Below are 14,089 nucleotides of genomic sequence, written 5' to 3'. Positions count from 1 at the left end.
GGTTGCAGACCAAGACCGGGACGAAGGCCTCGCTCCCTGACCTTGCCTGTTCCTGTTTAGTTAAGTATTCTGATTGCTTAGTTTAGTCATAGCTTAGTCCCTTAGCGTGTGCATGCGTATTTATTATAATTGTATAATAAATATTGATCGTTTGGAACTTACTAATCGGTGTATCGTTTTATTACTTTGAACCTGACCTTGGAATATTTGTGAGGTGTCTATACGGCATCTGGCGACTCCTGAGCTGAAAATACATACATAGAGCCTAGTAGTGTTAAGCACACGGCCTTTAAACGGAGGCGTGTTAATACACTCCAATAAACGCGTATTACACCCATAGTAAAACGTGCAACATCCAATGACCGAGGTCACAGGTTGGATCCGAGCCCTGGGTCACTGTCCGTGTGGAGTTTGCACATTCTCCCCGTGTCTGCATGGGTTTCACCCCCATAACCCAAAGATGTGCAGAGTAGGTGGATTGGCCATGCTAAATTGCCCCTTCATTGGGAAAAAAAAATAATTGGGTACTCTAAATTTATATTTTTTTAAATCCATTGATTCCACCTCCACTACCTCAGAGGCACACATTTCCAGGGTTGCACAGTCCACAGGAAAAAAATCCTCTCAGCTTTGTCTGAAAAGGGAGACTCTTAATTTCAAAACCATGCCCCTAATTCTGGATCACCCAGAAAAGGAAACATCCTTTCCAGGTGCACCTTGTCAAGACCGTTCAGGATCGTATATACTTCAATCAAGTCACCCCTCACTCTTCTGAACTCCAGTTGAAACAAGCTTGATCTGGCCAACCTTTCTTCAAGACAATGCTCAAGGGCAACACGGTAGCATTGTGGATAGCACAATCGCTTCACAGCTCCAGCGTCCCAGGTTCGATTCCGGCTTGGGTCACTGTCTGTGCGGAGTCTGCACATCCTCCCTGTGTGTGCGTGGGTTTTCTCCGGGTGCTCCGGTTTCCTCCCACAGTCCAAAGATGTGCAGGTTAGGTGGATTGGCCATGAGAAATTGCCCTTAGTGTCCAAAATTGCCCTTAGTGTTGGGTGGGGTTACTGGGTTAAGGGGATAGGGTGGAGGTGTTAATCTTGGGTAGGGTGCTCTTTCCAGGAGCCGGTGCAGACTCGATGGGCCAAATAGTCTCCTTCTGCACTGTAAATTCTATGAAATACATTCCAGGTATCAATCTAGTAAACTTCCTCTGAACCACCTCCTCTGCCTTTACATCCTTCCTTAAATAAGGAGACCAAACTTCACACAATATTCGAGATGTGATCTCACCAATGCCATGTATAAACAAAGCATAACATTCTTACTTTATGTTCAATTCTTCTCGTAATAGAGGACAGCATGCTATGTGCCCTCTTTTTAAAAAAAACATTTTTTTCCCCAATTAAGGGGCAATTTGGTGTAGTCAATCCATCTACCCTGAATATCTTTGGATTGTGGGGTGAAACCCATGCAGACACAGGGAGAATGTGCAAACTCCACACAGGCAGTAACCCCGGGGGCAGGGTCGAACCCGGGACCACGGCGTTGTGAGGCAGCAGTGCTAACCACTGCACCACCATGTCGCCCACCAATGCACCCTCTTAAGTACATGTTGTGCCTGTGTACTAACTCTTTGTGACTCATGTACTAGGGCACCTAGATCCCTCTGTATCTCAGAATTCTGAAGTCACTCTCTGATTGAGTAATACTCTGCTTTTCTATTCTTCCTGTCGAAGTGAACAAATTCACATTCTCCCACATTATTCTCAATGTACCATATATTTGCTCTACCACATTTTTGCTCTCCCAATCTATCTACATCCATCTATGTCCTCTTCACGACATACTTTCCTGTCTTTGTGTCAACTACAAATGTAGCTACCGTGCCTTTATTCCCTTCGTCTAAGCCATTGATATGAACTGTAAAAAAGCCCCAGCCCAGGCTCCTGCCTGACTCCAGCCATCACATCCTCTTAATCAGGAAAATACCCATTTATGCATACCCCATTTTCTGAGAGCCAGCCGATCTTCTAGTACATTACCCCTACACTTCGAGCAATTCATTTCCACAATTACCTTTGATGTGGCACCTTATCAAATGTCTTCTGGAAAATCATGTACAGTACATCTACAGACCCCCCCCCCCCTTTTATCCACTGTGCATGTTAATCCTTCAAAGAACTCCAATAAATAGGTATAGCAACTGTAACTGTGCACTGAAATTTTGGTTTACTTTTACAGCAAGTAGCCTAGTTGCAGTGAACAGTACCCATTACATGGCCAGAGCTATGTTTGTAATCATGCTTTTCATTCAATAGAATTTTATAGTATAATATATAGAAAATAGTATTTTAGTTGTGATGCTGTGTAGTCTAAATCACGTGGCATTAGTGGAAGCCTTTGATATGAGGCAATTGCTGCAGTCTCATTAATTCCACTACTGTGGCTATTATGCAAAGGATTCCACATTCAATCTTCTGCACTGAGTGAACTGATCTCGATGGTTATGATGGCATGGCAAGTGATCCGAGTAGCATTGTGCAGTGGCTCCCAGTCACTATTCCACAGCATCCAGTGGAAGTATAGATTTTAGATATGGTGATTAAGCTGATGACCAAAATACCCCCTGGTTGCATTACCAGCAAGAGATAAAAACTAGAGGGTGGGAATGGGAGGGAAATGAGGGATGATTCTAGTCCAGGCTACAGGTACTAGAATCAAGTTGGAGGCTGTGCGTCTTATTAATTTAAAGTGGTGGTGGGGGACGGGGAGAGTGGTCTGAAGTTCTTTCGGGGATGTAGTTTTAAAAAGCACACATGTTTGGAGTGATTTTCCACAGATAAACAACGAGAAAGGGGGATGCAAAGAGATGCAAACAGGGGGAGGTGGTGGTGTACTGGTATTGTCACTGGACTTGTAATCCAGTGACCTGGGTTCGGATCCCACCACGGCAGGTGGTGGAATTTCAACTCAGTAAAATACTGGAATTAAAAGTCAAATGATGACCATGAAACCATTGTTGATTGTCGTTAAAACCCATCTGGTTCACTAATGTCCTTTCGTGAAGGAAATCTGCCGAACTTGCCTGGTCTGGTCGACATGGGATTCCAGACCCACGGCAACGTGGTTGGCTCTTAAATGCCCTCTGAAATGCCACATTTGTACTCAAAACTCTACAAAAACATGGAAAAGGAATGTAACCGGCTGGATCCCCCAGCATCGACCTAGGCATTAGAAACGACAACAGCAAACACAGCCCTGTCTGCAAAGTTTTCTGTACTAACATCTGGGAGCTCGTGGCAAAGTTGGGAGAGCTGTCACTAGGTCAAGCAACAGCATGACATGGTCATACTCATAGAATCATATCTTACAGTCAATTTCCCGTATACCACTATCACAATTCCCGGCAAGACAGACCCAGCAGAGGTGACCACACAGTGGGTATACAATCGGGAGTTGCCCTGCGAATCCTCAACATCGACTCTGAACACCATGATATCTCATAGCTTCAGGTTAAACATGGGCAAGGAAACGTCTTTCCGATTACCTTGTACCATCTACCATCAGCTGATGAATCAGTACTCCTCCGTGTTGAACACCATAGAACATAGAACAGTACAGCACAGAACAGGCCCTTCGGCCCTCAATGTTGTGCCGAGCCATGATCACCCTACTCAAACCCACGTATCCACCCTATACCCGTAACCCAACAACCCCCCCTTAACCTTACTTTTTGTAGGACACTACGGGCAATTTAGCATGGCCAATCCACCTAACCCGCACATCTTTGGACTGTGGGAGGAAACCGGAGCACCCGGAGGAAACCCACGCACACAGGGGGAGGACGTGCAGACTCCACACAGACAGTGACCCAGCCGGGAATCGAACCTGGGACCCTGGAGCTGTGAAGCATTTATGCTAACCACCATGCTACCCTGCGAAGGGAGGAACCACTTGGGAGGAAGCACGGAGAGTGGCTTGGGAATACCACCACAGACTGAGCTGGCCAGGTCCTAAAGGGCATATCAGTTGGACTGGGACTGCAGCATGTGGTGAAGGACCAAAAAGAGGGAAAGACATACTTTTGGGCTTTTTAAAATAACTTTTGAGGACCCAATTATTTTTGCCCAATTAAGGGGCAATTTAGCGTGGCCAATTCACCTACCCTGCACATCTTTCTTTGGGTTGTGGGGGTGAAATCCACGGAGACACGGGGAGAATGTGCAAATTCCACACAGACAGTGACCCGGGGTTGGGATCAAACCCGGGTCCTCGGTGCCATGAGCAGCAGCGCTAGCCACTGTGCCACCATGCCGCCCTAGGGAAAAACACACTTGACCTCATCCTCACCAACCTGCTTGCTGCTAATGCTGGTGCCCATAACAGTATCGGCAGAAGTGACTACCACACAGTGCTTGCCTCGTCTTCGCATTGAGGATACACTAGAATTGTGCTGTGTTATGTGGCACTACCACCATGCTAAATGGGATAGACTTCAAACGATCACGCAACTCAAGAATGGCCATCCATGAGGTACTGTGGGCCATCAGCAGTAGCAGAATTGTACTCAACCACAATCTGCAAACTCATGACCTGGCATATCCTCCACTCTGCCATTACCACTAAGCCAGGGGTTCAACCCTGGTTCAATGAAGAGTGCGGAAGAGCATTTCAGGAGCAACACCAGGCATACGTAAAAATGAGGTGACCACCTGGTGAAGCTACCACAGAAGACTACTTGTATGTCAAAGAACATAAGCAACAAGTAATCGACAGAGCTAAACGATTCCACAACAAAAGCATCAGATCTAAGCTCTAAAAGTTCTGCTACATCCAGCCGTGAATGGAGGTTGACAATTGGTGAAGACTCCGTAAATATTCCCATCCTCAATGATGGAGGAGCCCAGCACATCTGTCCAAATGACATGGCTGAAGCATTCGCAACAATCTTCAGCCAGAATTGCCCAATGGATGATCCATCTCGGTCTCCTCCAGAGGTACCCAGCATCACAGATGTCAGTCTTCAGCCAATACGATTCAGTCCACCTGAAATCAAGAAATGGCTGAAGACATTGGATAGATTATCATAGAATTTACAGTGCAGAAGGAGGTCATTCGGCCCATCGAGTCTGCACCGGCTCTTGGAAAGAGCACACTACCTACGGTCAACACCTCCACCCTATCCCCATAACCCAGTAACCCACCCAACACTAAGGGCAATTTTGGACACTGAGGGCAATTTAGCATGGCCAATCCACCTAACCTGCACATCTTTGGACTGTGGGAGGAAACCGGAGCACCCGGAGGAAACCCACGCACACACGGGGAGGATGTGCAGACTCCGCACAGACAGTGACCCAAGCCGGAAATCGAACCTGGGACCCTGGAGCTGTGAAGCAATTGTGCTATCCACAATGCTACCGTGCTGCAAGGGCTCTGGCAATATCCCGCCAATAGTAGGGAAGACTTTTGGTCCAGAACATGCCGCATACCTAGCCAAGCTATTCCAGTACAATTACAATACTAGCATCCACCCGGCTATGTAAAAATTGCCTAGGTGTGTCCTATGCACAAGAAACAGGACAAATCCAATGTAGCCAATTGCCCCATCAGTCTACTCTCCATCACCAGCAAAGTGATGGAAGAAGTTAGCAACAGTGCTCTCAAGCAGTACTTACTCAGCAATAACTTGCTCACAGGTGCTCAGTTTGAGTTCCGCCAGGATCACTCAGCTCCTGACCTCATTGCAGCCAAGGTTCAAACATGGACAAAAGAGATGAATTCCAGAGGTGAGGCAAGAGTTACTGCCCTTGACATCAAGGCAGTATTTGACCGAGTACAGCATCAAGGAACCCTGGCAAAACTGAGTCAATGGGAATCAGGGGGAAAACCTGACACAAAGGAAGACGTTGTGGTGGTTTGAGATCTATTATCTCAGCTCCAGGACAAAACTTCAGCTGTTTCATCAATGACCTTCCTCCATCATAAGGTCAGAAGTGGGATGATCGCAGATGACTGCACAATGTTCAGCATCATTGGCGACTCCTCAGATAATGAAGCAGTCCATGCCCAAATGCAGCAAGGCCTGAACAATACTCAGGCTTGGGCTGGTAAACAATATCCAGGCTTGGGCTGGCAAGTGGCAAGTTACATTCGGCCATGCAAGTGCCAGGCAATGGCCATCTCCTACAAGAGAGAATCTAACCATTGACCCATGACATTCAATGGCATTACCATCGCTGAATCCCCCACTATCAACATCCTGGGGGTTATCATAGATCACAAACTGAACTGGACTAGCCATATTAATACTGTGGCTATCAAAGGCTAGGAATCCCACAGCAAGTAACTCACCACCTGACCCCCTCCAAAGCCTGTCCACCATCTGCAAGGCACAAGTCACCACTTCTGGATGAAGCTTGTTACGAATGCTTCCGGCCTTATCTTTTGCACAGATGTGCTGGGCTACAATTAATCATAGAAATTAATCACCTGCAATGACTTCTCTTCCCCCACTCCTATATCATGACTTTTGGTATTAGTGAGGATTTATTTTGGTCCCTTCCTATTTCTTATCTATGTGTTGCCCCTCGGTGACATCATTTGAAAATACAGTATTAGTTTTCACTGTAAGTTGATGACTACCTCCCCATCAACTCTCTCAGCTTCTCCACTCTTGCTGCCAAATTATCAGACTGCTTGTCCAATGTTGATGTAATTATCCACAATACGCTAGAGGATGGCAAGCAAACAGACATCCTGGGAAACGATGCAGGAAACATCAGCGATAACCGTTAGGCTGTTAGAGCTGAAAGGGTCAGCACAGGGAGAGGTGAGCAAGAAAGAAAGTAGACTGGTAAGTTTAACCCCAGCTTGCCCACTGGGTGGGATGGCCATCAAGGAAGTGGAATGGGGAGGTTGAGGTTGCTGCTCGTAAAGAGGCAGGAACCAGTGCCTTGATAGATGCGAATAGAGTCATGGAGAAAAGCCATAGACTTATCAGAAGGAATCGAGTCTAGCACTGAAGAATAGCACTGACTGATCAGAGTAACCAACAGGGGAGAAATGAAAGGAGGAATGGAAACAGGAGAGGGGGACCTAGGAGGGGTAAAGAGAAAAGGAGAAGTTATTGAAATAGACCCAACACCAATATGGTGTTTTGTTCGAGAATGGGAACTAAATATCGGCTCAATTTTAGGAAAAGTTCAAATTCTCGCCAATGTCACATTTAGATTTTGCCTACAGATATTGAGAATTGTTCCTTTCTATTAAAATGCTTTAGATTTCAAAATATCTGTTGATGAATCCAACTAGAAAATATTCTCAGAAATACTATAGCTTTAATTCAGATTGCAACACATGCAAATATGCAACACAATATAAATCATGCTGAAATTTCCTGGCATTTTTTATTGTTCTGTCAACATCCTGCACCAGAAAACCAAATAACCTAATGCTTCTTTCGTTTCCCTGTAACCATCCAAACTTCTGCTGTTAAATTGGATATGGAGGGGAGTGGGAAGTGAGGAACACTGTTGACTAATAGGCAAGGAGAAACAAATGTTAAAAATTTATGTCTTGTTATTGTGCAGTCTATTCAGAAAGGTCTGCAATTTATATAAATTTAGAAGTTTAAAAAGTTGCACTCTTCAGACACATTTATACTCATTTATCTTTTCCATAGTTGAATTATCAATTAAATTACATGCACGTCATGTAGAACAACAATTACAACTCTGTTCACATCCAACTTCACACAGCAAGTGGTACAGATTCCATTCACCATGACCTAAAGAAGCATCCCCATGAGACTTTCTATTTAATGATATAACTTGCTTTCAGTGAATAACTAAATCATTCCCATTTATACAAAAATATATCTGCAAAAAAGAGACAATATGCACAGGGAAGTCTGAGCTTTCGTTTTCATGGGGTGTAAAATAAGAGTTTAAGCAGAAATAGGATTGGGTTTTCTTGACTTCAAAGGCTCAATTGCCAGAGCTCAAGCTCCTGAGCTGCAAGTTGGACAGCCTTGCTCCATGTCAACCCACACCTCGATTCTTTGGACTCGGGACAGTGGGCTGCTTCTCTATCAATCAAACTTGGAATAGTATTTTCCTGTATGACTCAGTGCCATGCATTTCTCCCATACTATTCTGGTACAGCTTATCAAACAAAACTCCTACAACATTTGACTATCACCCTTTAAATTCCATTATTTATATAATTTATAGGCAATGTCTTGTTTCAGCCTGATTCAGAAGACCTTCTTGTTCAATCACAAAAGTTTCTCGTCAGGCTTTTCAAATATCTCCCGAAAGTCTCTGAAAGTCAAACTTAAACAATTCTCCGACATACCAAAGCAATTTATCCACATGACAAGCACAGACCCTCTCTCCCTAGAGAGAGGCAATTCGCTTACTCAAGTCCAGAGAATTGAGGCATGGGTTAATAAAGCCAAGGCTTTTCCACTTACCTCCCATTCTCAAGCGTGAAAAGATATACGGTTGGTGTTTAAAGTGCAAAAGCAGTACAACTTACTGATACCATTTCTTCTTAGCCCAAAGAGTTCCATCAAACTGATTAGAGGTTTGGCTTGAAGAGTTACCTGGTTCCATTAGTGAGCCATGTTGCCAGGTCAATCGTATTATGGTATTTTGGAGCACTGCAGACCAAACTGGTTTAATAATCAGATGACTGAACACATTGCAAATAACTGACCTGGTTCTAAAATTCTAACAACAGACATGTCATCTTCAAGCCACCTCAACTCAAAGACCCCACTTATTAATCACTTCACACAGCGTTTGTCATGCAGGCAGCAGTAATTTGTACCAGTGTCCTATAAACAGCAGGAAACAACTAACCAGTTAATCCATTCTTTTGTGTCAGTGGTTAGAGGGAACATTGGTCAAGACACTGGGACAGCTTCTTGCTATATTTTGAATAGTAGCAGTGTATCTTTAATTTCATTGGAACGATTTGAATAGGTGGATGCAATTTTGGTTAAATATCTTAAAGAATGACATTCCCTCAGTAACACACTGATATAGCAACCGAAAAGACGTGCTCAAGTTTGACACAATACTGTATCACCAATGACTAGCGTTCCCTGTGAAACGTACAAGGAATCCATAGGAAACAATAGGACTACAAAACCAAATGATCCAACAGTCACTTCAAAGCACAAGACCATAGGAAGTAATGCGTCTTCACCAGGTGGCATCCTTAATATTCAAGGTTCACCATGATTGTACTGCAGGACAGGATGAAGAGGCTAGCCCCAGGCCTACCTCAGCCAGAATGGAGATCGAACAACATTCTAGCTGTCTGTGCAACTGAATGACCCAGCCACCCCAGAAGCTATTAGCATTTGGAAATGCCACCTCCCCAGTATAACATGCTGGAGGTTGTCAGAAGGAGCTTTGGCGTAAAGTTATAGTCCCTGATGTTTTCTATGGAGTCGCTCTTGAATGCTCTCTATTGGGAATGGCCCCACAGCTATGACGAAGGAAGGGAGATTAATTTTAAAAAGTCAATCAAATTATGCCCAGAATCCATATTTTCTTCACTTGGTTGGGAAGACCAAACACATTGTCCCCAGTCCACACCACAAGCTTTGTTAGATGGGGTTCTGGGATAGGGTGGAGGTGTTGGGATAGTGTGGAGGTGTGTGCTTAGGTAGGGTGCTCTTTCCAAGGGCTGGTGCAGACTTGATGGACCGAATGGATTCTATGATATGTTCCTAGCCACCAACTCCATGCCTCTTCTTGGCAACTGTCTGAAGCTAAACCAGGCGGTTCGCGACCTGGGTATCTATCACATCTAATTCCAAGATAAACTTCCAACAACGTAATCACCAGGTCTGTCAATTTCCAACTCCAAACTTCATCAGACTTCACCCCGCCTCAACTAAAAATGACAAAAACCACATCTCTCCCTGACACATCTAGATTTGACTCTTCCAACACACTTTTGGTTGGCCTCCAACATTATACCCTCTATCAACTAAAGTCATCCAAAATCCTTCTCCTGGGTTCTTACACACACCAAGTTCTGTTCACCAATCATTCTGTACTTGCTGCCCTACATTGCCTCATGATGTGAAAAAGCATAGATTTAAAAATTCTCATCCTGGTTTTCAAATCCCTCCATTTTCCTCGCCCCGCTCCATCTCTATAATCTCCCTCAGCACCACAACTCTCCAAAATATCTGCACCTCTAATTCTGGCCTCTGGAGCGTCCCTAATTTTAATTGTTCCACCATAGACGGCCATGCCTTTAGTTGTCTGGTTATAAAACTCTGGAATTCCAGGAACCTCTCTGCATTTCCTTTAAGATACTTTTTAATACTTACCTCTTTGACCAAGCTTTTGATCATCTGCCCAAATATCTCCCCATGTGACTGTGACATATTTTGTTTGATAAAGCTTCTGTGAATTTATCCCTTTTATTCTACTTACTTTTGAAATTCCCTATTGTATCTGCTTCTACCACCATTTCTGGCTCATTGTAACTTAGCTGGAGTTCAAGTTGGAAATACTATGACACATAAGGGAGAGGGTGCAGCGTCTAGACAGTTTGTTCTGTTTCAGACTTTGGTCAAACCACATACAGAGATGCAGGTCTGTATTTTCATATTTACAATTGTGTTTTTCAGCTTTTCCTTTTTCACCATTTTTCTTCATCACGTCCTCCTCTACTAAAGATGCTTAACTCTTAATGCAATCTTTTTCAGATGCTAGTTACCATCCTGTGCTGTGCCTTAGGTATTTAGCAGAGACATCTTTCATTATGTAGCAACTGTTGCTAATTCCAGTTGTACCATTAGTATCTTAGTTAAGTCATACATCCTTGCAATTTTTGTTGCAGCAAATGTAAAGGTATGCATCACTTTCAAGAACCCTGGAAGAATGATAACTCTATGACTGTACAGTAAACTTGCATTATCCAGTACTATACTAACCGGAATTCTCTAGTAACTGGAATTTCTGACAACTCGAAAAAAAAGCCAATCATTTTTAGTGTTCAGATAATGCATTATTTAAAAGCCCAATATTTAAATCTTCAGAAATTGTTCTCAGATTTTACACTGAAATTATTAAATTATTGGATGAGTTTTGTTTTTTGTGCCTGAACAAACATATACTACACTTTGAATTGCATCCAGAATAATGTGACTTCCCATTAACCAGCATTTTGTGTTGAACCGGCATGCCAAATAACAAAGATTTGACTGTATCAATTAATTCATACAATCCCTACAGTGCAGCAGGCCATTCAGCTCATTGAGTCTGTATCAACCCTATGAAAGACCACCCTACTTAGGCCCACACCTTCGCCCCATCCAGGTAACCCAACCCTAATATCTTTTGGGCATTCAGGGGCAATTTTACCATGGCCAATCCACCTAACCTTCATATCTTTGGCTGGTGGGAGGAAATCAGAGCACCTGGAGGAAACCCACGCAGGCACGGCGAGAAAGTGCAAACTCCACACAATCGCCCACGGCCGGAATTGAACCTGGGTCCCTGGCGCTGTGAGGCAACAGTGCTAATTACTGTGCCACCGTACTGCCCTATTGTCAGACTATTCTCTGAAAGACTATTCAAGTTGGCATAGACTTTGTGGTCAAAATATGCTAACAGCAATCTATTATTAAAGTGTAAATCAGATGGCAACTTTTGGTGACCACATTTGCACAGTTAAATGCAGAAATCAGAAAGCTGCTGTCCTTGCTCTTCTAGAAACTTCACTGTAATAATATCACACTGGAAGATTCAATAATGAAACACATGGGAAGGTGTGAAATTTGGATGGATACATACATGAGATACCCATCAAACGCAGCAGAAAAAGTTAGGGTTTGTCCATTCCAGAGCAAGTATTTTTTTAATGGTATGATAAGCCTTAATTAATTTAAAATAACTTCAGTGGCTCTGAAAATTTACTTTTTGAAGTGTGGAGTCTCATTCCTTTGATTTTAGTCATTGTTGGGGATTTAAACAAATAATTTATTTTGCCTCCTATCTTTTTCACTCCACCCACACCGTTTGTACCTGTAAAGACTTGTTTGCCTGCAAAGACTCGTATTGCAGCCGTTCTTCACACTCCAACCTGAAATTATCTTGCAATTGTGTCTCTGCCAGTATATGCTGTTTGTGAACCTGCCTCCACTTCACCTGATGAAGGAGCTGTGCTCCGAAAGCTTGTGATTTCACTTAAACCTGTTGGACTTTAACCTGGTGTTGTGATCACATTAAAATATATACACCCTAGTCCAGCAATTTCTTAACTGTGCACATCCTAGTCCAGCACCTTCTTAACTGTGCTCACCCTAGTCCAGCACCAGCATCACCACATCATTACTCTCACTCAATCTCATACTTCTTTCCTTCTCTTTATTTTGCCTACACTACCTGGTTTAGCTTTATATTAACTATTCTAATGAATACTTCCTGGTTCAGACTACATGCTTCAGTGAGGTTCTTTCAATCCCATTGTTCAGATACACAATTGCTTGCCCAGTTCACACAGGTCCGAAATCCCCTCTAGAGGGCACTGCACCAAAATGGCTTTCTAAACACTGCAAGTTTCTTCTGTACAATAACCCTTACACAGTTTGTCGACAAGTGAAAGTGCAATGAAAGGTTAACACTGTTCGTTCATCACTGATGACAAAATGCAGGCCAGATATCATACCTTCAGACATAATTTTCAAATATGTAGCTTCCAAGAGATTAAGGTACATTAGAGCGGTACAATTCTAACCTGATTGGTACATTACTTTAGTTTTACTCTAAAGTGGTGGCTATTAATTCCACAGTGTGGTTAAATCCTACAGCAGCACACCACTACCTTCTCATGGGCAATTAGCGATGGACAACACATGCTGACATTGCCAGCGACAGTAACATCCCATGAACAAATAAAAATTATACTATTACATCATAAAATTATCAATCGCCAAACTACTTATCTCATCCTTTGGATCAAGACAGGAAACTTGCCCAATCGTCATTAAGCAGAAGTGACATATTCTGATTTAATGTACATTAGTTTGCATTTCAAATCATGAAAGTCACTCCCAACACCCGGGTGTTGACAGCTTTTAAATAACTCAGCAAAGCATATGCAGAGTGGTATAGAGTTAATCATAATGGCAATGGGAAAAGTACAAATCAATCATCTTGAGCTGCACTGAAATTCAGGTGTTTTGTCACCAACGTGTTCATGTTCTGACTTGAGTTAACCGTTGGACGTTTTTGCCCCAGAAGATGAGTATTTGCCCTGACGAGTGTCATGTACACCCAGCCCTGTCGTGTGTCCTCCACTGACGCTGCCACTGCATTAAACCGCTCTGCTTGCAGCTAACACAGGGTGGGATTTGGGAATTACCGGGTGCAGCCTCCTTGGCCCTGTCCTGTGGAGTCACCTTCAGCGCCACTGCAAACTCGGCGCCCTTAATTCCTGAACGGGTTGGGTTGCCTTTTGAGTTTAGATCTATACAGCCGCACACACACACACCATTATTTATATATATATATATATATATGCAGGCCCCTGGTCCAGGGCCGCACTTACCCCGGGAACAAGCAGCTCACAAAGCGGGTAAAAGAGGAACATTCAGACGGGTAAAGGATACAGCTTAAAGCCCTTCAGGATCTCCTTAGCCCTGTCTTCCTTCGAAGACATTGCAGTTCTCCCAGTCCGTCTCTGATAAATCGGAACAAAGGGATTAGAGCGATTAATGTGCGAAAGAGAGGAGGAAAAAAAAAATCTGTAATGTCAATAAATTTAAAATCGAGCAACAAGCTGATTATCGCCACAGCAACGCTCGGCTCAGCGCCGCCGGACCCGCCTCCGCCTCCAACAGCCAATCGGGAGGGGGCCCGCCGCCACCGCGCCAGACTGACAGGCAACCCGACCAGTAGACGAAGGGCAGCCTCGCGGAGCGACCAATCAGCAGAGGGGTCTGCGCGGTGTAGGCGGGGGACCGTTGGCAGCGCCAGCCTCGCAGGAGCTGATTGGTCAGCCCCACCGTCAATCAACCTGCAGCCAGTTTGCAACTCTCCTCCACTCACTGCAT

General features: G+C 44.0%; 1 protein-coding gene across 2 annotated transcripts in view; it reads right to left on the bottom strand.

Annotated features, from left to right (window-relative positions):
• Nucleotides 1-13,878, bottom strand: part of pde6d (phosphodiesterase 6D, cGMP-specific, rod, delta) — a 70,836-nt gene extending 56,958 nt beyond the window's left edge. The window contains exon 1 of one of the 2 annotated variants that reach the window (XM_038815833.1): nt 13,646-13,878. In XM_038815833.1, the coding sequence (XP_038671761.1) occupies nt 13,646-13,695 (50 nt within the window). In that variant the 5' untranslated portion in view covers nt 13,696-13,878. Of the gene's footprint in view, nt 1-13,584 lie in introns of both variants that reach the window. The other variant, XM_038815834.1, reaches the window with a different exon arrangement.
• Between the last annotated feature and the right edge of the window lie 211 nt (nt 13,879-14,089).

The sequence above is a fragment of the Scyliorhinus canicula genome, chromosome 13 (genome assembly GCF_902713615.1).
Source record: "Scyliorhinus canicula chromosome 13, sScyCan1.1, whole genome shotgun sequence".
In the NCBI taxonomy this organism is placed as follows: Eukaryota; Metazoa; Chordata; class Chondrichthyes; order Carcharhiniformes; family Scyliorhinidae; genus Scyliorhinus; species Scyliorhinus canicula.
Note: the sequence above shows the minus strand (reverse complement) of the source record. Positions and strands in the feature narration are given on the sequence as shown.